This window comes from Dendrobates tinctorius, unplaced genomic scaffold (assembly GCF_039654945.1).
Source record: "Dendrobates tinctorius isolate UK_male_01 unplaced genomic scaffold, ASM3965494v1 ptg000083l, whole genome shotgun sequence".
Taxonomy (NCBI): domain Eukaryota; kingdom Metazoa; phylum Chordata; class Amphibia; order Anura; family Dendrobatidae; genus Dendrobates; species Dendrobates tinctorius.
In genome coordinates, this window is record NW_027361751.1 from 10,976,509 (window position 1) to 11,001,691 (window position 25,183).

A 25,183-nucleotide genomic window follows, 5' to 3' on the forward strand; every position below is an offset into this window, starting at 1 on the left:
GAAATCTGTCCTTAATTTATGAAAGAGTGGCAAGAATAAAGCCATTTTTTAAAGTAAGCCATAAGAATCCTGTTTGCAGTTTGCATAAAGCAATTTATTGGACACAGCTAGAACACAGTAGAACTTTTTGGGATCAATGCAAAATGTTGTGTGGTGGAAAACTAACACTGCACATGACCCTGAAAACATTATTCCCACTGTCAAAAATGGTGGTAGCAGCATGTTGTGGGGATGATTTTCAGCAGGGATAGGAATACTGGTCAGAGTTGGTGGGATAAAGGAGCCAAATATAGAATAATCCTAAAGGGAAAACCTGTTTACTGTAGAGGCTGCAAAAGACTTGAGACACTCCCATAGGTTCACCTTCCAGCAGGACAACAACCCTAAACATGCCACCAGAGCCACAGTGGATGGTTTAGATCACAGTATATTTATGTGTGTGAATTGCCATGGCACAATCAGACCTAATTCCTATTGAAAATATGTGGCAATACTTGAAAATTGCAGTTTACATGTGCTTTCAATCCAATCTAACTGAGCTAGAGCTAGTTTAAAAAGAATGGGAAGAAATTTCTCCCTCTACATGTGCATAGCTGGTAGACATAACCCAAAAGATGTGCATCAGTAATTGCTCGAAAGGTGGGTCCTACAAAGTACTGACTCAGGGGAGCTGAATATATGAATTTATATTTTTTAAATAATTAGCAAAACAGATATCATTTCCTCTACACTTCACAAATCCTTGCTACTTTCTGTTGGTATATCACATAAAATCCCAATAAAATACATTTAAGTATGTGAGTGTAACGTGAAAAATATGGAAACGTTCACAGGGTAGTATTACTTTTTCAAGGTACTGTAGATATCTCCTGACTTCGCGTTATTTTTGTCTCAATATATCCTATCATAAGGGGTGCCAGATGATAAAATTTTTTTTTAAAAATTCACAATTCTTTTTGAAAGTTGTTTGTTTGGTTGTCCACAGTGGTGGTGATAGTTGCAATCTGTTGATGGTTTTGCTGGTGAACCTCCATCCCAGTCTCAAATCACTGACAGACTGAAAAAAAAGTTTTGCTCAAGAATATCCCTGTAGTTCACACGATCTATCTTCCCTGTGACTCAGACAATTTTTCCCTGTCCCTGCTGCACAAAAACTTCCCACAGCATGATGCTGTCACCACCATGTTTCACTGTGGGGATCGTGGTGTTATGGTTGTTTTATTAAGCCCCCTAAATGCAATTGCAGCATTTAGAAGGCAGGCAGAGGGAGGGTGCTCCCTCTGTCCTCCGATCGGCGCGCCCGTAACGTGATTGCGGGGACCCGATGTCATCATGACCACATCCGGGTCATAAGGCTACGGCAAACAACTTAGACCAGGGCTTAACTGTCAGCTAAGCCCTTCAGTGTACACCGTAAAAAAAAATAAAGTGGGCAAAAAGCTGGTAATTAAAAATGGTATCACTGAAAACATTGTCTTACAATATACCATGGCACTACTGTGATGGTGCTCAAGTAGGTTCCCAAACCAATGTGTATTAGAATAAAACTTGGCACTCAACTCGAGAGGAATCCGTGAAAAAATCTTTAATGCAGTCCGAATAACGTATGAGACGTTTCAGTCATACACAAACCTTATAAATCGGAACGAGATGAGAATGTGCAAGGCATGGACTGGCCGCTGGCTCTCTCGACTGATCTCTCTTGGATCGGGGGAGCTGCCGGCCAGTCCATGCTCTGTGTTCTGATCTCGTTCCGATTTTTGCGGCCATCAGACTGCGCCCTATGTAGTAACTTGTTGATTGTTGTCCTGCTGAAGTGGAACAGTATGCACACAGCCACCATTCCATTCATTTGTATGTGTACATACATACTGCATAAATATATACTTTAAAGATCTCTACAGTACATACATATGTTATACAATAGATCTCTCCGCTACAACTGCAAAGATCAGATCTTTGTGCTACATGTGAAAAGAAGAGAATTACATGTAATTACATGTGATGTGTTCCGGCCTTGGAGGGTCTAGTTGCACCTCTGCTGCCCAGAACGTGGATTTTTCGCTGATAAGTGTAGCCTTTACATAACAGCTAAAGTCTGTAATATCTTCATGCCAAGTCCCATGCACTGTGTTTCACCTGTAAATTCCTGGCATCCACAAAGTCTATATTAGATACATATGTAGAGTAAATCAGACTCGTATACCTTTTTGACACATGCCCCCAAACAACCGTGTTGTATATCTCACAGCTGGATTGGGATTGATGAGCAAATGTCTAAACAAAAAAAAAAAGTGAGACTAATGAAATGGTCTTTTGAATGGATTTGTTCCATGTGCCAAAACATTTTTTGTTACTTACTTGCAGGTGGATGGAAGCTTGTCTTGTTGAAGAATTGCCGCCAACTACAGAATTGGAAGAAGGTTTAAGGAATGGGGTTTATTTGGCAAAGCTAGGCAGATTTTTTGCTCCTAAATTGATATCTGAAAAGAAGATTTATGACGTGGAACAGACAAGGTTTAAGGTTCGTACATCTGCCTTTATTATACTGTTCTGCAGGTGTGTATTAACATTAATTTAGTGTGAAGCTAAATACAAATGTGTATCAAAAAATACTTACAAACCCTGACTGGGCATAGACTGCTAACCCACCTATTCATAAACTTAAATCCCGGCAGCTCAATCCATTGTTAATGCATTTTTTTTACATTAAAGCGAACCTGTCACCAGGTTTGGCTGATATGAGATACGGCCATCACCTTTCAGGGCTGATATACAGCATTGTATAATGCTGTATATCTGCCCCCAACCCAACCTGTAAGAGAAGAAAAATAGCTTTTAATCGACTTACCTGCGGGGCGGTCCGGTCCGATAAGCGTCGTTGGTCTTGGTCCGGCGACTCCCTTCTTCTTACGAGCCCCGTCCTCCTGCTTGCTTTGTGTGGATGACGTGTCCCTTCATCATCCACAGTCTCCTCGGCACAGTGCTCCAGTTCAGGCGTACTTCTCTGCCCTGTCGAAAGCAGAGCAAAGTACTTAACGTGTACCACCTGTCTATTTACACACAGCCTGTAGAAAAGCATGATGTAGTTGTTATTTCTCACAAGTTAATAAATTGTCAGGTACTATGTCAATGTTCATACTCCAGAACTTGCCAAACATTCTATTTAAGAGTGTGCTTATGTAACAAGGGGCACAGGGGTGGTAGTCCAGACCGAGCTCACCCACTAAACACAGTCTGTAGACACCCCGGCCCTTGTACATGCAATATGGGATGAATTCAGCCCTTCCCCCAAACAGAGTTTCCTTCTGTTCTCGGGCCACAGCAGTCCAGGCAAGTAAGGGTCCAGAGATGCAGCTGTATTCCAACAGGGAAAACATCACTTTTTATTGAACAGAGGATGAAGGATGGACATAAAAGACAATTTTCAACAATGGATTTCCTGCTCTCGCCCTGACATTTGCTACAGTCGTACCCACATAGGCCGCAGCAGCCGAGGATCACAGTCGTCCAACCGCTGGAATCTGGGCGCTGGAGACCCCTTCAGGGAAGGCCCCTCTAAAGTCTAGAGAGCATGTGTTGTAGTCCTTTTTTTGTCCTTGGTGATCTTTAGCCTGGAGCAATAGACCTCTCAAATCTGGGGGGTCTGGCATTGCCCCGTCTGTCTGTACATCTGCCCTGGTCAACGGTCCCAGCAGTTCTGGAGGGAGCAGCAGCTTTCTCTCTCTGCTGCTGACCTAGCCCCTCACATTAACCATTGCTGTCTCTAACTAAATACAGACTTTTAAAGGAGCACATGCATAATATAATATAACACATTGCCAGATATAAGGCACACATATAACCATACAGGTCCATCACTTATGTACATGGGAAGTGCATGGGGGGGTCACAAGGTAGAAGGAGGGGGTGCAACTGAGGGGACCGGCCATCTCCTTACACTCAATAGTTCTGCTAGCACTATACAGTGGGGAAAATAATAGTTGATGCACTGCCGATTCTGCAAGTTTTCCCACCTACAAAGAATGGAGAGTTCAGTAATTTTATTGTAGGTACACTACAACTGTGAGAGACAGAATTCAAAAATAAAATCCAGAAAATCACATTGTATGATTTTTTTAAAATAAATTGTATTTTATTGCATGAAATAAATATTTGATCACCTACCAACCAGCAAGAATTCTGGCTCTAACAGGCCTGTTTGTTTTTCTTCAAGAAGCGAATATAGCCTGGAGGGGTTCCCAAATATTAAAACATAACCTTTAATCAATTACTGTATTAAAAAGACAAATCTCACAAGCTAACCAAATAAAGTGCTCGTGCTAACCAGTGCTCATTAAAAAATTGTTTGGTCTCACCACTGTTGACGGACAAAAGATCCCGACTTCCTTCTGGAAGTACCTTGCCGGGAGATGGATCCAAACAAGGGAAAGGGGAATATATATGGGGAGAGAGACGTAAGCGGTATGTAATAATTTCCTAGACTCCCTGTCTTGCCCCAGTATTGCTCGTGTCCTAACAAGGACAGGCCCCAAGTGGACCCTGTAGTGATACCTCCAATGATATGAGGCTGAATACTCCCTACGTGTTTCTTCCCCAATGGTGGGGATTTATCGGGGAAGTTTATAATAAAGATTTGGGAAGGAAGGAAAAACAAATCCTGTCCGTAAGTCAAAGCTGGCCCTGCAGTGGCAAGGTGCCAGGTCAGAGAAAGTGACTGCCCATGTCACTGTCAGAGTGAGTCCCCTGAGGGTACATTGTATGGTAGTGAGAACCTCACACCATAGCTGACATAGTTTTTCTTCAAGAAGCCCTCATACTCTGCACTCATTACTGGTAGTAATTGCACCTGTTTGAACCCGTTACTTGTATAAAAGACACCTGTCCACACACTTAATTACACTCCAACCTCTCCACTCTGGACGAGACCAAAGAGCTGTCTATGGACCCCCGAGACAAAATTGTAGACCTGCACAATGCTGGGATGGTCTACGGGAGAATAGGCAAGCGGCTTAGTGAGAAAGCAACAACTGTTGGTGCAATTATTTGAAAATGGAAGAAACACAAGATGATTGCAATCTTCCTCTGGGGCATCAAGCAAAATCCCACCTCTTCGGGTAAGGATGATTCTGAGAAAGGTCTGAAATCCGCCCAGAATTACATGGGGGGGACCTGGTCAACGACCTGAAGAGAGCTGAGACCACTGTCTCAAACATTACCGTAACACACTACATGGTCATGGATTGTAAATCTTCAAGGGACGCAAGGTCTCCCTGCTCACTCCAGAACATGTCCAGGCCCATCTGAAGTTCACCAATGACCATCTGGATCATCTAGAGATGGCATGAGAGAAGGTCATGTGATCAGGTAAGACCAATATAGAACTTGTTGGTATCCACTCCACTTGTGTTGGAGGAAAAAGGATGAGTACAACTCCTATAACACTGTCCCAACCATGAAGCATGGTGGGGGAAACATCATACTTTGGGCTTTTCTGCAAATGGGACAGGTTGACTGCACCATATTGAATGGAGGATGGGGTCATGTATTGTGAGATTTTGGCCAACAACCTCAGTTAGCATTAAAGATGGGCAACTAAGAGGTCGCTCCGTAAGGAGCATTTCAGGGTCCTGGGATGGTCTAGCCTGTCCCCAGACCGGAAAGCGATAGAAACTCTTTGGAGGGAACTGAAACTCAGTGTTGACCAGCGAGAGCCCCGAAACATGAAAGATCTGGAGAAGATCTGTATGTAGGAGTGGGTCAAAATCCCTGCTGCAGTGTTTGCAAACTGAGTCAAGAACTACAAGAAACGTCTGACCTCTGTAGTCACAAACAAAGGTTTCTGTACCAAATATTAAGCTCTGTTTTTCTATTGTGTCAAATGTTTATTTCATGCAATAAAATGCAAATTAATTATGTAAAAATCATACAATGTGATTTTCTGATTTTTGTTTTTAGTTTTTGTCTCACAGGTGCAGTATACCTACAATAAAAATTACAGACCTCTCCATTCTTTGTAGGTGGGAAAACTTGCAAAATCAGTAGTGTATCAAATACTTGTATATTCCCCATTGTAGATGCTGGAACATCTTTTATTTCAGCAGCATGTACTGTGCTTACTATTCTCCAATTGCTTGGCCTGACCTGAAAGCCCTCGTCTCTTTTATATCTATATACAGCAGACACGAGAAAAGAAGAAGAGAGCCCATGATCAGCCGTCACTCCTTGTACTCCGTCTACTGCTAGTTTTGAGTTGGCGTAATAACAATCACCTGAGCATTAAATCAGTGTAGCTGCAATTGGTGCGTGGATGAGGGGGTGATAAACAATCATTAGACAGCTACTATATATAATGTGTATGGGATTAAATCGCTGCAAATTTTGCACAGAGAAGCGCACTTTATGACTACTCTTAGACAAATTTCCTATTGTGCAAGAAATGCCTGCGGATTTTCCTCTGCATATTTGCTTGTAGAAACTCTGTTGTGTATTATCGTGCCAGCATAGGTCCTGAGAATTAAACAAATCCCATGCACATGCTGTCAAAAAATATCAATTTAGATGAAAGTGCAACGTTCAATGAAGGTGCAACCTCCCCGTGCCTTTATTGATGATGTCCCAGTGGCATCTCCGTTGCGGGAGTTCATCAGTGGGAACACAGCCTAAAACACTCCTTTTTATATGTGTTCTTGTCAAAGACCTGCCTTCTGTTTCATAACTATGGTGTACGTCAGGGGCGGACATTACTGTAGTGGGCCCCCCCTACTAGCAGCAAATCCAGCAGACTTCCGCACCTCTGCCGACTAATGGGTGACTTATGGCACCAATCCGGCACACCCCATTCATTCTCTACTGGGCTTGCGGCCGGCTAATATCTGTAGAGTGCTGCTGGGCTGTATTTATTATTTGCCAGTTGCAGCCTCCAAATTATATAAATTATATATACAGGTCAGCATGGCCTCCAAATAACATATATAGCCCACTAGCCCAGCATTGCCTCTAGTTGTTAATATATACAGCCCAGCACAGCCTCCAAATAAAATATGGTATACAGCCCAGCATAGCCTTCAGTTAATATATACAGCCCAGAACAGCATCCAAATAACATATAGAGCCCTGCATAGCCTCCAGTTAATATATACAGTCCAGCAACAGCCTTCAGGTAATATATACAGTCCAGCAACAGCCTTCAGGTAATATATACAGCGCCCAGCACAGCCTTCAGGTAATATATACAGCCCACCACAGCCTCCAGGTGATATATACAGCCCAGCATAGCCTCCACTCCAGGTAATATATACAGTCCAGCATAGCTTTAAGGTAATAGATACAGTCCAGCATAGCCTTTAAGTAATATATACAGCCCAAAACAGCCTCCAAGTAATATATACAGCCCACCACAGCCTCCAGGTGATATATACAGCCCACCATAGCCTCCACTCCAGGTAATATATACAGTCCAGCATAGCTTTAAGGTAATAGACACAGTCCAGCATAGCCTTCAAGTAATATATACAGCCCAAAACAGCCTCCAGGTAATATATACAGCCCAGCATAGCCTCTAAATAACAACATATATAGCCCGACAGGCTCCAGGTAATATATATAGGCACCCCCATTTCCCTTTGTTTTATAATGCTCTCCCCCATATGTGGTCTACTTTTGGCATAGTGCTTCTCACCCTATGTGGCCCTCCCAGTTTATGCTGCTTCTCCCCATGTGGCCCCCCCAGTTTATGCTACTTCTCCCCCTATGTGGGCCACCCGATTTCATGTTTCTTCTCCTCCCCATGAGCCGCCCCATTCATGAGCAGCCAAGCATCTCCCCCAGGGGCCCCCCCATTCATGAGCAGCCAGGCCATGCTTCTCCCCAGGCCAGGGCCCCCCCATTCATGAGCAGCCAGGCCATGCTTCTCCCCAGGCCAGGGGCCCCCCCATTCATGAGCAGCCATGCTTCTCCCCAGGGGCCTCCCCATTCATGAGCAGCCAAGGCCATGCTTCCCTTCTCCCCAGGCCAGGAGCCCCCCCATTCATGAGCAGCCAGGGGCCATCATGCTTCAGTTCTCCCCCAGGACGGAGCCCCCCAAAATCTTGCCTGCCATGTTCAGTTCAACTTCTCCCCCACCCCAGGAGCCCCCCAAAATCATGCCTGCGCCTCGGTCCCAGTCCCTCAGTCCTGCTCAGCTCTGTTAGTACTCTTACCTGGAGCAGGCAGCGGAGGCCAGACCAACAGGATCCATCCATTCCACACTGTCCAGTGTCCGCACATTCCTGAGCTGCTGCAGCATATGGGCAGGGGCAAGGCACAAGTGAGTGACTCAGACACAGACAGACACATCACACACTGACCTGCGGCTACACTGCAGCCACCGTCCAGCCGCCACCACAGGCACACTGAGTGACAGTCAGTCTGTGTCTGTCTCCTCCTCTCCTCCTGGCCGCTGATCTGATATCATCACCTCAGCCAGAGGCGTAGCTAGGGTTTTGGTTCAGGTGGGGAGAAACTTCTGAGTGGGCCCCTAACTAGGTAACTTTGATTACAACTCAGTGACGCCCCCTAATAGTGGATGTAGGAGATGACTGCGCTGTACTGAAAATAATCCCTATATAAAGACCAATATTGATATTACCGCCATATGGTCAGTGGTAAATACCAGTCCTACAAAACATATGTGATTACTGCACAGTTTTAGTTGGTGTCTTACCGCTGACGATCTTTGTGATGGAATCGTTCACTTTTCACGTCTTTTCCATCTGGCCCAGACCGACATGACAACTTCTCCAGCCACGACTCTGCTACAGAGAATACAACAACGACACCTTTCACTTCTCATATTCCAGCCCCATCACCATCTATCCCCAACCTGCACAAACCCCTCATCCTGCTGATACCCCAATGATGCGCCGCTGCTGCCGTATGTGTCTATATTACTGCACCTGATACCCCAATACTGAGCCGTTGTTGCCGTGTGTCCCTATTACTGCATCTGATACCCCAATGCTGAGCTGCTGCTGCCGTATGTGCCCATATTACTGCACCTGATACCCCAATACTGAGCCGCTGCTGCCGTATGTCACCCTATTACTGCACCTGTTACCCCAATGTTGAGCCGCTGCTGCCGTATGTGTCCCTATTACTACACCTGATACCCCAATACTGAGCCGCTGCTGCCGTATATGTCCCTATTACTACACCTGATACCCCAATACTGAGTCGCTGCTGCCGTATGTGCCCCTATTACTGCACCTGATGCCCCAATGCTAAGCCGCTGCTACCGTATGTGTCCCTATTACTGCACCTGATACCCCAATGCTGAGCTGCTGCTGCCGTATGTGCTCCTATTACTGCACCTGATACCCCAATGCTGAGCCGCTGCTGCCGTATGTGTCCCTATTACTGCACCTGATACACACACGGCTCCACTCCGCACCCCCTGTACACACACGGCTCCGCTCCGCACACCTTGTACACACGCGGCTCTGCTCTGTACACCTTGTACACAGGCAGCTCTGCTCTGTACATGCTGTATACACGCGGCTCCACTCCGTACACCTTGTACACACCTGGCTCCGCTCCATACACCTTGTACACACCTGGCTCCGCTCTGTACACCTTGTACACACGCAGCTCCGCTTCGCACACCCCATACACGGCTCTGCTCCGTACACCTTGAACACACGGCTCCGCTCCGTACACCCCGTACCACACGGCTCCGCTCCATACACCTTGTACACACACACGGCTCCGCTCACAACATACACACACAGCTCCGCTCCTCCGTACACCTCATACATGCATATCTCTGCTTCATACACCTTCTACACACGGCTCCGCTCTGTACACGTCATACACACTCGGCTCTGCTACATCCACCCTGTAAACCCCTCCTGACCCCACACATAAACTTTACCTCATCCAGCAGTGTACCATGACAACCAGCACAACAGAGCCCTGCAGCCACTGAAGCCCCTGATCATGTGACCCTGACTCCGCCCCTCCTGTGACCTCATCACAGGTCCTGTGCGCACAGAATAGCCCAGGACGACATTGCTGGCTGTGAGGTGGGGGGCCCACTGCTGGCACCGGGGCCCCCCACTGCCTTCTCAGGGGCCTGTAGCTGCCCCCTCTGCCCCCCCCTACTGCTACGCTACTGACCTCAGCCCTCACTCTGCCGGCTCCTGCAGCGCTGCTCTCCTCTCCTCTGTTCTCCTCCTTGCAGCGCTTCACATGGCTAGTTTGAATTGAATAATTGGCCATGTGGGTGCAGGAGGCTGGAGAGGCCCCCTCTCCCCTGGGGCCCCCGTTCAATCAACCGTGCTACTGTTGGCAGCGGATTATTCAGGATACTCTCCAAGCGTGTGACAACAGAGATTCTTTATTCAGGAACAAACACAAACAATATATAATAAGCTTATTAGATCAGGAGTAAATCATTTGTGTGTATCTGTGCTGTATCTACAGCAGGCTGCTTCTCTCATACAGAGACACAGGAAAAAGAGGAAATAGTCACATGTTCTCCATGTGTGAGCCTCTGGGAATCTAGCAACTGAACACTCAGACAGGAATGGATTTGTTGCACCAAACATATTCCAACACCCCCACTCAACAACTACTTATCCCGTTAGTCTCATTGCATTTCGGAAGTCCACAAACTTGGCTCTTGATAATGGCTTTGTCATACCATCAACTATCATCTTGTGAGACTCGCAATGAACAAACTAGAGTACACCACGTTCCACGAAGTCACATAAGTGGTAGAGTTGAGCGATACCGTCCGATACTTCAAAGTATCGTATCGGATGGTATCGGCCGATCTTTAAAAAAAGTATCGGTATCGCCGATTCCGATACCGGAAGTCCCATTCAAGTCTATGGGACTTCCGGTATCGGAATAAGAAAAACCCTTTCCTGCCCTTGTACAGCCTCTCTGGGGTCTGTACGGGCCTTTCGGGGGGCTGTGCCGGCCTGCCAGGGGGTCTGTGCAGGCTCCGGTGGTCTGTGCCGGCCTGCCGGTGGTCTGTGCAGGCTCCGGGGGGCTGTGCCGGCCTGCCGGGGGGCTGTGCCGGCCTGCCGGGGGGCTGTGCCGGCTCCGGGGGGCTGTGCCGGCCTGCCGGGGGGCTGTGCCGGCCTGCCGGGGGGCTGTGCAGGCTCCGGGGGTCTGTGCAGGCATCGTCCGATGGGACTACAAGTCCCATCGGGCGATGCCTGCTACCATGACAGTGATTGACACATTAGCCAATGATGGGACAGTAGTAGTCCCATCATCCGGCTAATGTGTTAAATGTAAAAAAAAAAAAAAAAAATTACATGCTACATACATACAACATGCATACTACATACATGCTACATTCATACTACATACTACATACATGCTACATACATACTACATATATACTACATGCATGCTACATACATACTGCATGCTACATACATACCACATACATACTACATACATACTACATATATACTACATGCATGCTACATACATACTGCATGCTACATACATACCACATACATACTACATACATACTACATATATACTACATGCATGCTACATACATACTACATGCTACATACATACCACATACATACTACATATATACTACATGCATGCTACATACATACTACATGCTACATACATACCACATATATACTACATACATACTACATATATACTGCATGCTACATACATACTACATATATACTACATGCATGCTACATACATACTACATGCTACATACATACCACATACATACTACATACATACTACATACATACTACATGCTACATACATACTACATGCTACATACATACTACATATATACTACATGCATGCTACATACATACTACATATATACTACATGCATGCTACATACATACTACATGCTACATGCATGCTACATACATACTACATACATACTACATGCTACATACATACCACATATATACTACATACGTACAATACATTCATACAATACATACATAGACATACAGTACATATAACATAGAGTAACATACTTACCAATACTTGTCACATTGTTCCCCGAAGCCATTGTCGTCTACGGAATAAATATTAACATAACAAACCACAAAAATACTCACCCACGATCCGAAGCAGTCCACGAGTGTGTCCCACGACGATCTTGGGTAGAGAACTGCAGCATCAGATGATGCTGCCGTTCTCTACGGGCTGCAGGAATCCAATGACGGAAGGTAGGTATCCTTCCGCACTGTATTCCTCCGCCACTTAAAAAAAAAAAGTCCCTAGTCTCACTTTATGCCATTGCTGTGTGGGAAATTCCCACACAGCAATGGCATAAAGTGAGACTAGGGACTTTTTTTTTTTAAGTGGCGGAGGAATACAGTGCGGAAGGATACCTACCTTCCGTCATTGGATTCCTGCAGCCCGTAGAGAACGGCAGCATCATCTGATGCTGCAGTTCTCTACCCAAGATCGTCGTGGGACACACTCGTGGACTGCTTCGGATCGTGGGTGAGTATTTTTGTGGTTTGTTATGTTAATATTTATTCCGTAGACGACAATGGCTTCGGGGAACAATGTGACAAGTATTGGTAAGTATGTTACTCTATGTTATATGTACTGTATGTCTATGTATGTATTGTATGAATGTATTGTATGTATGTAGTATATATGTGGTATGTATGTAGCATGTAGTATGTATGTAGTATGTATGTAGCATGTAGCATGTAGTATGTATGTAGCATGCATGTAGTATATATGTAGTATGTATGTAGCATGCATGTAGTATATATGTAGTATGTATGTAGCATGTAGTATGTATGTAGTATGTATGTAGTATGTATGTGGTATGTATGTAGCATGCAGTATATATGTAGTATGTATGTAGTATATATGTGGTATGTATGTAGCATGTAGTATGTATGTAGCATGCATGTAGTATATATGTAGTATGTATGTGGTATGTATGTAGCATGTAGTATGTATGTAGCATGCATGTAGTATATATGTAGTATGTATGTAGTATGTATGTAGTATGTATGTATGTAGTATGTATGTAGTATGTATGTAGCATGTATGTAGTATGTATGTAGTATGTATGTAGCATGTAGTATGTATGTAGCATGCATGTAGTATGTATGTAGTATTTTTTTTTTTTTTTTTTTTTTTTTAACATTAAACACATTAACCGGATGATGGGACTACTACTGTCCCATCATTGGCTAATGTGTCAATCACTGTCATGGTAGCAGGCATCGCCCGATGGGACTTGTAGTCCCATCGGACGATGCTTGCACAGACCCCCGGACATCAGCACAGCCCCCCGGCAGGCCGGCACAGCCCCCCGGCAGGCCGGTACAGACCCCCACAGGGTGCACAGACCACCGGCAGGCCGGCACAGCCCCCCGGCAGGCCGGTACAGACCCCGGGCAGTCCACACAGCCCCCCGGCAGGCCGGCACAGCCCCCCGGCAGGCCGGCAGAGACCCCCGGAAGGCCCGAAATGACGGCGCATCATGATGCGCACACACCGCGCATCATGATGACGTCAGGCCGTCAATCAACTGAACTTCCGATTCCGATGCCGAATTCCGATATTGAAAAAATATCGGAAGTCGGTATCGGAATTCCGATACAGCAAGTATCGGCCGATACCCGATACTTGCGGTATCGGAATGCTCAACACTAATAAGTGGTCATGTTTTACTTCAATGTGCTTAGTCCTTGCACTAATCTTCACTGCTGGCAAGTTTAATACATCCTTGGGTGTTCTCATAGATGGCTGTTGGTTGAGCTAATGGCTTGACGAAATCTTCCAAAAGTTGTTTCATCCAAATTACTTGACTTGCTTAAGCAACAGACATATATTCTGCTTCTTTGACTAGTATTATACCATATACTTACCTTCTTTTTGAGATGTAAGCTCTTCTGGGTTCTTTGATGGTTCTCTATATATTCTGCTTCTGTAGAAGATAATGCGACTGGCGCTTGTTTTCTGCTGGACCAAGAAATTGCATTTTCTCCTTCGCCTCATTGGGGGACACAGGTACTGTGGTGTATGCTACTGCCGCCTGGAGGCTGACACTAAGTGAAAAAAGAGGTTAGCCTCTTCTCCGCCGTATACACCCTCGCCCCGATTGCGGGCGGAAACCAGTTCATGCTTAGTGTCCGTTGGAGGCTCACACGTCTGTCTTTTTCTAGACTTACTTTTTTTTCTATGAAGATGAGACAGGGGCGACGGACCCTATTGAAAGGGTCCGATCTCCCTAAACCAACAACGGGCGAGCACGTGCGAGTGTCGCCTCCACGTTTCCTCTCCTGCGACGTAGGACATGATGCTGGACTTAGCCCTGACCACCCTAAGGTATTGAAACCCTAGGCTGTACAGAGGCACAAGCGTAGTCCGTGCGGCCCCCACTGCACCACCAGTGCTAGACTGCGGTGCTGCAAGGTGGCAGACGGTCCCCCTCCTCATACCCTGGAGGGAGAGATGGAGCTAGGGTGCCTGCACCGTCCTTTATGCGGCCCCCCTCCCCTCTAACCTGAGCTGAAGGTGCCACCGACCATTCTAGGCTGAGCATGACTGCGTTCATCAGGGACGATCACCGGAAGAGGGTGGCCTGGAAGGGCTCCTGCAGCAGCATTCCATAGGACCCTTAGACCGTTCTCCTGGGATTCAGAGCGGTGTAGCGTGGAACAGCGCGATGTTTCCGGACGTCTGGGGCCTAGGCCTCTGTTACCGGCGGGTCCGCCCCCTCCAGGCCTCGGGTAGACATTGTAAATCCAGCCCCTGGCTTCGGAACAACACTAGGCCCCAAGCGGAAGTACTGCCCCCAGGACTCATTTTTCATCCGGTGGCCCGCTCGCAGCTGATGCGCGCACATTTTGAATTGAGCGACACTCTGTGCTTCCAGGGGTCACAGGACTAGGGTAAGTGCTACTCCTCCAACCCCCCGAGAGGCCACGCTAAGTGAAAACGAAGAGTGCACACTCTCCCCCAGCGGTCTGCAGTGCTGATGCCTGCCAGATACAGCATGTCTGGAAAAGGTAAGATGCACACGTTTCTATACGCTGCATGCATCTCCTGTTGGGCCGCTTTTCCGCAGGTGCAGAGCAAGCGATTATGCGAAGCGTGCGATTCTGAACACACCCAGGAGCCCTCCCCTTTGACCGAGCCCAGTGTACCAAGTCCCCCGGAATGGGCTCTATCTCTGTCGCAAACTATGGCATCACTTCCGAGAGCAATCGAGTCCCTTCGCACCCCAGATAGGGGCAGGGATAGTGGCTCACCTGTCCTAAAGGGGTCCTCCATCTCACAGGAGCCTCTGGCCTGCAGGGGCCGCTCTCGTTCCAGGCTGACGCGGGGGAAACGAACCCACACGGTGTCTCCCGGTGCCTCGGCATCCGTGAGTTCTGCTTCTCGCTCTCCTTCACCGGTAGTTGATAGCGAGCAAAGCTCAGATTACGACTCGGACGAACCCCTTGACCTAGATACCCCGGGTTACCAGGAAACAGTTGACAGCCTCAACGAGGCCGTTAACCAGACTCTGGGGATTGAGGATAATTCCACCTTGACTTCAGGCCATAAGGTGTCACTTAAGCGAGTCAAGTGGCCTCATAGAGTATTTTGCACTCACCCAGAATTTGAGGACATAGTGCAACGACACAGGGAGCGGCCAGACAGGCGCTTTTTGGGCCAGAGGGCGCCCGAGTTAAGGTATCCTTTTGCCGCGGATCTCCGTAAAAAATGGGCAGAATGCCCAACGGTAGATCCACCCGTGTCACGCTTGGCCTCTAAAACCCTGTTATCCATACCTAGTGGTTCTTCTATTAAGGATCCCACTGAGCGCCTCATAGAGAGCTTGGCTCGCTCAGTGTTTGAGGCATCCGGGTCAGCACTCTCTCCCTCGTTCGCGGTAACGTGGGTAGCCAAGGCCATTATTTCTTGGTCAGAGTCATTGAACAGAGCCCTGCAGGATATGGACCTACCAACAGAGGTATCAGAGATTGTAAATCAGATCGCTATGGTCGGGGACTACTTAATCAATGCATCTTTAGATGCGACCAACTGCGCGGCACTTGCTGCTGAAAATGCAATTTCCGTTAGGAGAGCTCTATGGATAAGGACATGGCGGGCCAATTCAACCTCCAAGAAATCCTTGACTTCTCTGCCTTACCAGAGCAGCCGTGTATTCTTAGAGAAGTTAGATCAGCTCATCTCTGACTCCACAGGGGGAAAAGCGGTTTTCTCCCTCAACAGAAAGTCAAACAGCCGGTTCATCACCAGTTTCAGCCACGTTTCTGGGCCATTCGCAACCCCGGGTGGACTGCAGCACCAACTCCAAAGCTTCAGGTCGCCCCAACCAGGACAGGGATCATCAAGCTTCATATAGAGCAAACCCATTAAGGAGGATGCGCGCTCACCAGCCCAGGTCAAGGGGACCCAGGTCCCAAAGGTCCTCAGCCAAATGACTAGAGACATTTGCCAGGCGACATCATCAAGGTGGTGGTCGCCTGCTCTGGTTTTGCCACGTCTGGCTCACCGTCGCACACGACACATGGGTAAGAGAGCTGGTGTCTTCGGAGTACAAGACAGATTTTGGCAGGTACCCCCCCAAGACTGTTTTTTCTTTCCCGTCCTCCCAAAGTAGATACCTGAGCAAGGGCTTTACTAAGGGCCATCGAATTACTCCAGTACAACGGAGTCATTATTCCCGTACCAGAAAACGAGAAAGCTCAGGGCTTCTATTCCAACCTGTTCACGGTCCCCAAAAAGCACAGGACTGTCAGGACCATTTTAGATCTGAAGCTCCTGAACAGATTTATCAGAATCAGACCTTTCCGGATGGAGTCTCTCCGTTCAGTCATATTTGCCATGGGGCAGGGAGATTATTTGGCTTCTATCGACATCCATATCCCCATTTTCCCTCCGCATCAAAGATTTCTACGCTTCGCAATCAGCGGTCTACACTTCCAGTTCGCAGCGCTGCCCTTCGGGCTAGCGACCGCCCCCAGAGTGTTCACAAAGGTCATGGCCATCGTCATGGCCATCCTGCACTCCCGGGGCATAGTCATCTTACCTTACCTAGACGACCTCTTGGTCAAGGGCCCTTCATTTCGGGCATGCGAGGAGAAAGTCAACATCACGCTAGATACTCTTCTCCGCTTAGGGTGGTTGGTCAACCTGAAGAAATCTTCCCTTGTCCCAGCCAAAGGATTTCCTTATTAGGAATGATCTCCGGCGGGGAGTCCGGACATTTCGCCAACCAGTCCCTCATACCATCCGTTTCTGCATGAGGATCCTAGGGAGGATGGTGGCAGCGATGGAATAGATTCCGTTCACCCAGCTCCAACTTCGCCCCCTGCAGCATGCCCTTTTGTGAGCTTGGGACAAGAACCCATTCACGCTCGATCACCGGTGCCAGTTGTCCACGCAGGTCAGGCACTCGGGTGGTGGACAATCAAGTCCTTCCTCTTCAAACCTTTTCCTACAGTCCATTGGCTGGTGGTCACAAAACCATGGTTTTTTGCCATCACATGACCCAGGGACAGTGGTTGCCGCAGGAGGCACTCCTCTCGATCAACTTGTTAGAGATACGAGCGATCTGGCTGGCTCTGCAACACCTTTATCTTGTAGCAGGCCGCCCTGTCCGGATTCAATCAGACAATGCCACTGCGGTGGCTTACATAAATCATCAGGGGGGCAACCGCAGCAGAGCAACCATGCGTGAGGTGGGGAACGTTCTTCTCTGGGCCGAGAAGAACCACTCTATCAGCGGTCCACATCCCGGACGTAGAGAACTGGGCGGCAGACTTCCTCAGCCGGCAGGGTCTTGCGTCCGGGGAATGGTCACTACACCCAGAGGTCTTCCGGCAAATTTGCCAACGGTGGGGAACTCCGGATGTGGACCTAATGGCCTCCAGGGTGAACGCCAAGGTGCCTGCATATGTTGCTCGGTCCCGGGACCCGCAGGCGATCACCGTGGGTGCGTTGGTTCTGCCATGGAGCCAGTTTTGCCTCCCATACCTATTTCCCCCGCTGCCACTGCTTCCGAAAGTGATCAAGAAGATCAAGGCAGAAGGGGTTCCAGTGATTTCTGCTGGCCCCAGACTGGCTCCGTCAGGCGTGGTACGCAGACCTAGTGTAGCTACTCGCCGACATTCCCTGGCGGCTGCCAGAACACCCAGATCTGCTTTCCCAGAGCCCGATCTTCCACCCGAACTCAGGGGCCCTGTGTTTTGATGGCTTGGCCGTTGAATCTTGGATTCTGACCCAGGTGGGGTTTGGGCGCGAGGTGGTTGCTACAATGGTTAGTGCCCGGAAGCCCACCTCAGCACGAATTTACCACCACACCTGGAAAGTTTTCTTCTCATGGTGTCGGGACCATGGTTGTTCGCCGCTGAGATTCTCTATTCCCAACATTTTGGCCTTTCTCCAGTCTGGTTTAGACTCAGGTTTGGCCCCAAGTTCTCTCAGGAGACAGATATCGGCTTTATCCGTCCTGTTCTAGGGCAGGATTGCTACCAATTTGCAGGTAAAAGCTAAGGCTGTGTGCCCACGTTGCTTTTTTTAAGCGTTTCCGCAGCGCTTTTAGACGCGCGTTTCTGCCGCGAAAAATGCTTAAGAAAAGCATCCCATGTAATCATAATTGAATCCGCACATGTTGTGCTAATAGTGCGTTTTTTTCAGCTGCGGAAACGCTTAGCAGAAAAAAACGCAGCATGTTTATTAATTTTGCAGAAACGCGTGCGCTTCCGCATACATACAATTGTATTGCAAAAACGCTTAGGAAACCGCATGCTAAAATGCTTAAGGCTATGTGCCCACGCTAGCGTTTTTAAATGCTCAGGAAAAGGATCCCCTTCCCAGAAATCGCGCGTCTTTTTCCGCGCGTTTTTTGCGCGATTTTTTACGCGTTTTTTGACACGCGATTTCTGGGATCATTGGGGATGGCTAAACGCTCAGCAATGCGGGAATTAATGAGCATGCTGCGTTTTTAGCCGCTAAGCGATTCCTGAGCGGTTAAAAACACATGCATTGGCACAAAAAGCCAAAAACGCATGCTAATTAATTGGATACATCTTTTAAGCGTTTCTGCAGCGTCTGATCCGGCTCAAACGCTGCGTAAACGCTTACAAAAACGCATCGTGGGCACACAGCCTTGCAAAAGCATCAAAAACGCTTACAAAAGCGCTTCATAAATTGCAAGCGTTTTCCCGGGAAGAGGGTGTGCGTTTCCGCTCAGGAATATTCTGCTTCAAAAAAGCAACGTGGGCACATAGCCTAAGCGTTTTCGCAGTGGTTAAAAACGCACCATTGGCACAACATGTGCGTTTTTCATTAAAAATCAATTGGATGCTTTTCTTAAGAGTTTCTGCAGCAGAATCGCTTGTCTAAAAGCGCTGCAGAAACGCTTAAACACTACGTGGGCACACAGCCTAAGGTTTAGCCTTTGACTTTTTTTTAAGATATTGATGAATTCTCTTAATTGTATTCCATTCTTTTTGGCGTGGCTTTCTTACTCATCGGCAGAGAATTCCAACTGTGGCTGTGATTCAGGAAGTGTTCTGACCATGTATGTGGCCTTTCTGATTTCCTGACTGGAGGTGGACTTGGTTCTTCTGTGTCTTCCTTGGTGGCTTCAGACCTTATCCACACATCAGTGTTTTCCTTTTTGGTGTCTGGGTTTAGTGATTGAGATTCTTGTTTTTTGTTTCTTAGGTTGAATAACTGGTGTAACTTAATGGAATTTGAGCGACACAGAGTTTTAAACATCAATCACTACATCTCTGCTGTTTGTTACTGTGTTGGTCTCTGGGAGCAGGATTTTGTATCCCTTTTGAGTTTCACTATAGCCCACCAGTACTCCTTGCCTGATTCCCGCTTGGAACATTTTTCTTTGGGAACATAAGCAAACGTTTTGCTTCAAAATATCCTGAGGTGCTTCAGGTTAGGCTTCTCGCAGTTCCATAGCTCATATGGAGTTTTATTTTGTGGCTTTACCTGGCAGACTGTTTTTAAGATAGCAAGCGTTGTAGGTAGATTTTCATCAAACAACATACTGCTTTCACAGAGAGTACGGTTCTTTCTGTCTGCAGTGCTATTTTGTTCTGGGGGTTGTATGGAATGGTAGTCTGGAACACGATTCCATTCTTTTTCAAAATGGTTTGCACCTTACCACTTGTATATTTGGTTCCATAATCTGCACGCGTGGCTTTTAGCATTCTTCCAAATTTGTTCAACACTACAGCAAGATATTCTTCAAGTTTCTGTTGAACTTCATCCTTACTGTGAAGCAGGTAGGCGACTGTATACCTGGAGTAGTCATCAATAAATGTGAGAAAATATCTCTTCTTGCTAGGAGTTTGAACACTTATTGGACCTCATACATCTGTATGTATCAGATCCAGAGGCTGTGCAGATCCAGTGGTGCTTATTTTAGGAAAGGATTTTCTGGACATTTTCCCTTTAAGACAGCTAGTGCACTTCATCATTTGATTACACTGGTTGATTTCAATACCATTTGCAAGTTGAGCTAGCTTCCTTACTGCTTCTGGGTCTGTTTCTGCTCTAGATTCTAGATTCATTACTGCTGCTTACATGCTGCATTTTTTTCTTGAATTCACCCACAAGTTTGACTTTTTTTTTTTTTTTTAAATTCGTTTATTGAACTTCAGGGCATAAAACATGTACAACATACAATTGGCCCATGTTAATAAACATTTTCCACAGAGCATACATGTTTCCATCCATTATTAGAATATAAAGCCAAATAATTATGCACTATTTTTTGTTTCTTAAAAGAACACAGTAGTATTATAACCTTCCCAGTATGCGCAAAGGACAGTTGGTTATTTATCATAAAACATGTATATCGAACAAATCACATAAGCCTTTTAACATATTATTCGGATGAGGAAATCTAATCAGAAATACTAAACTACAACAACTACTACATCAACCTATATCTACTATTTCGCAGCCTAGCATCCTGCAGCATATTATCTCGTATGTGATGTCTCAACCTTGCAGGGTAAGGTGGGAGGAGTTCCACCTCCCCCAAATCTTTTCAAATTTACCCGGGCATCCCCTGTTTTGGTATAACGTGCGCTCGTATGGAATAATCAAATTCACCAAGTCAGCCCAAATTCTAAGAGAGGGGGACAAAGTTCCCATCCACCGTAATGCCAGTACCTTCCGTGCCATAAACAACGTCTCACGCAGGAAGACCCCATCATATCGACCCCAAATCTCCTCATCCCCTACCCCAAACAAGCAGACCAGTGGCTTCAGAGGGACCGGGGCCTGTATTAGGGATGACAGTAATGATGTCATCTCTCCCCAATAATGCAGGACAGTGGGACACTGCCATATCATATGAATAAAATCTGCGTCTGGAGAGTGACACCTTAAACATTCTGATGACTGGTAACGGCCCATCCTCAAAAGTCTTGTCGGAGTCAAGTACGACTGGTTGATTATATATAATTGTATCATTCTGTTAATAGATGGTGATACTCCAGTTGGAGATTCCAAAATCTCCTCCCACTCCTCATCCTGCGTATTAGGATGAGCCAATCCCACTTTCTCCTGACAGAACTTATGGCAGATTCTGCTCCCGCTGACAGCATGTATGTGTATAAAGAGGAGATGAGACCCTGAGGGCCCTGCAATTTGAGGATTCCTATCAGAGGCAGAGATGAAATAGTACGGCCCACACCCCACATCTTACATGCGATTGAAGAGCTGATCTCAGTTGTAAATAGCGGAAGAATTGGGATATCATGCGCGACCTGTAATTGCTCAAAAGACTTCAAGGTCCCTTGATCATATAAGTCTCCCATCGAAGAGACGTCATGTTGAATCCAAAATTCAGTGGATGGGTGGTTTAGCAATTCTGGAAAATAATCATTATTCCACAGGGGCATTTCGGCTATAAAATCTTTAAACCCAGACACTTTATTGATTTGCCTCCTTGTTACTCTTGCCAATCGGAGCAGGGGTAGCAAACGAGGGGCATTAGTTCTTTCTACCTCAAGAAAACCCAGTGGGCAATCAGTCTGTGCAGCATGAAGCAGGTGACTTTCAGAGTTGGGAATGTAGCTACCCGGCATCCAGTTACTTCAAGCTTTAGCTTGCCCAGCCAAATAATACGGGAAAAAATTTGGTCTTTGTAAGGTGGCCAATTTAAGTTTGGGCCTAGTTTTCCCCCATATAAAAGACGTGATCTGGGAGTTAAGACTCATGACGAAAGATCTGGGCACCATCACAGCACTGTGCTGAAGGGAGTAGCTAAGCTTGGGAAGCAATATCATTTTAATCAAGTTAATGCGTCCGGCTACAGACAACGGAAGTTTGCTCCAGGCTACAGACAATGGAAGTTTGCTCCAGAGATGTAAATTTAATTTTAACTAGTTCCAGCAGTGGGTGGACATTAAGTTGTAAATCAAACGCACTATCACGGGATATATAGATACCCAGATATTTAAAATTAGATACAATAGACAGTGAGGAGAGAGCTTCCAGCTGCGACATCGGAACATGAGAAAGGGGTAACAGATCCGACTTCTCCCAATTTATATATAAGCCTGAGTATTTACTAAATCTGTCTATTAGGGCTGTCACTTGCGGCAAAGTTTCTTCGACTTCATCCATGAAAACCACCATATCATCAGCATATAAACCTATTGTGTCCACTCGACCCGCTACACCGATTCCCTTAATGCCAGGGGAAGACCGTATTCGAATTGCCAATGCCTCAATTGCAAGAGGGAAGAGGGCAGGGGAGAGGGGGGAGCCTTGACGAGTCCCCCTATGTAATGGAAAAGACTCAGATATAGAGTTATTTACTATGATACGGGCCTTGGGTTTCATATATAGTATTTTGATCCACTTTACAAATTTATCACCAAATCCATATCTTTGCAAGCACGCGGAGAGAAAAGGCCACTCGAGAGTCAAAAGCCTTGGCGGCATCTAACGACGCCAATGCCCATTTGTTGTCGGTTATTAGGGAGCTATATTGGACTATTGACTGAACCCGTCTGATATTAATGGAAGTGCTCTTACCAGGCATGAAACCCGTTTGATCAGGATGTACAAGGTTCAATATAATTGAGTTCAGCCTGGTAGCTAGGATCTTAGTAAAGATTTTATAGTCCACATTCACTAATGAAATAGGACGGTAAGATCCACATTCCAAGGGGTCCTTTCCTTCCCTCCTAAGCATTATAATATTGGCCTCATAAAAAGAATCAGGCATAGACTTCCCTTCCCAAATTCCTCGAAATACCTTCACCAGAAGTGGCACCAGTATATCTCGGTATTTCCTATACAATTCAATGGGGAACCCATCTGGTCCAGGGGCCTTTCCAGAAGCCATGCCCATTATGGCATTTTCTATCTCTTCCACGGTGAATACAGCGTCCATAAGGGCTCGTTGTTCAGGGTCTAATGTAGGGAATGTCACATCTGATAAGTAGTCCAGGCACCCCAAATTAGCAAAGTCACTTTTAGATTCATATAATAATCTGTAGTAATCGTAAAAACAGCCAAGTATCTCCTCTGTCGAAGACACCAGTAAACCATCCGCCCTACGAATCTGCAGTATTGTATTGGAGGTATTCTGCTGGCGTACCAAATAGGCCAAAAACTTACTTGCCTGGTTTCCCAATTCAAAATAAGATTGACGGGTGAAAAATAGTTTACGTTTAGATTTAGTGTCTATGTGCTAGGCGTACAACCTCTGGGCAGCCAACCACTCAATCCTATTGCCACTAGTTTGATTAGATATATATGTAGCCTCTGAGTCTTTCAATCGTCGCTCCATTTCCTCATCCTCCCTTGAGGTTACCCGCTTAATATAAGAGATCGTGGAGGTCAGGTAACCTATCAAGTATGCCTTAAGGGCATCCCAAAATAAATTAACATCTTTAGGTTCCGGATGAGACTCAATGAAACAATGCAATTGACTAATTGTTCTATCGGGGGATACTATTAACTTCAACCAGAAAGGATTCAACTTCCAAACTATCCCCTTGTTTAATTGTCCATATCTAAACTTAAGAATGACCGCGCTATGATCTGAGATCCCCCTAGTACCATGCTCTATGTTATCCACCCACATCGCCAGACCGCTGGAACCAAATATGTAATCTATGCGCGATAGAGAGCGTTTAGTGGACGAGTGACAGGTATACTCTCTTAATTCAGGGTAACGCATCCTCCACAGATCCAGCCACCCGCCCTCCCTCATAAACAGTGACAGCAAAGTTGTAGTCTGCGAAGAGGCCCCCCCCCAGTCATTCCATCATCCAGTCTCAATTTATCAAGGCAGTTGTTCATAACCATATTGAAATCCCCCATTCAGATAACATCCGCATCTAGGTAATCCAGGGCAAAGCTCATTGCCCTCTGAAGAAGAGACATACTAGCTGGAGGGGGGTTATAGACACATAGGATTACATATTCCCTGGCATTTATCAGTGCATGCACAAAAGCAAAACGACCTTCAGGATCCCTTCGACTCTCCCTGGCCTCCCATCTAACGTCTCTATGTACCAGCAATGAAACCCCTCTCGAGTAGCTAGTGTGGAATGCGTGAACAGACCATTGTACCCAAGGCTTCTGCACACACCGAACAGTATCCCTGGTCAGGTGCGTTTCCACCAAGGCCACAATGTGAGGGTGGTAATGTCTGACCTGCGAAAAAACCTTAATCTTTTTTACGAGGGGTTTTTATACCCCTCACATTCCATGTCATACAGATCAACTCAGACCCCATGTGTTACTCCACTGAATATGTGGCACATCATTACCCAGGTAAAATTTAGAGACATCTCGTAAAAATGAAAAGTGTCGTTGGCTGTGAATCTTACCTAAAAAACATATAAAATCACAACAAAGAAAAAACAAAGTAAATAAACAACAAACAGTATGGGAGCAATGTCCTGCACTCCCATCATGAAGCAAACAAGGGGATACCATCACTGAGCACAGTGTCCAGTATGGTTGGTAATTGGACACCGGCGGATAGAGCTCCAATCAGGCCATTGAAGCAAAGGTATTGACCAGCAATATATACACTAGGATTCCTCTGCAGCAGACCTCCCGTGGGATCGCAGCCATTCAGCCGCCCCCGCCGGATCCGTGAAAAACTGAGTGGAACCCTCATAAACCACTCGAAGCCGGGCCGGATAAATCA

General features: G+C 46.4%; 1 protein-coding gene across 3 annotated transcripts in view; it reads left to right on the top strand.

Moving 5' to 3' along the window:
- The window catches only part of IQGAP2 (IQ motif containing GTPase activating protein 2), a 401,653-nt gene that overhangs the window by 164,856 nt on the left and 211,614 nt on the right, over window positions 1-25,183 (top strand). For all 3 annotated transcript variants that reach the window (XM_073584112.1, XM_073584115.1, XM_073584113.1), the window contains exon 3: window positions 2,368-2,524. In XM_073584112.1, coding sequence (XP_073440213.1) covers window positions 2,368-2,524 — 157 coding nt within the window. The remainder of the gene's footprint in view (window positions 1-2,367; window positions 2,525-25,183) is intronic.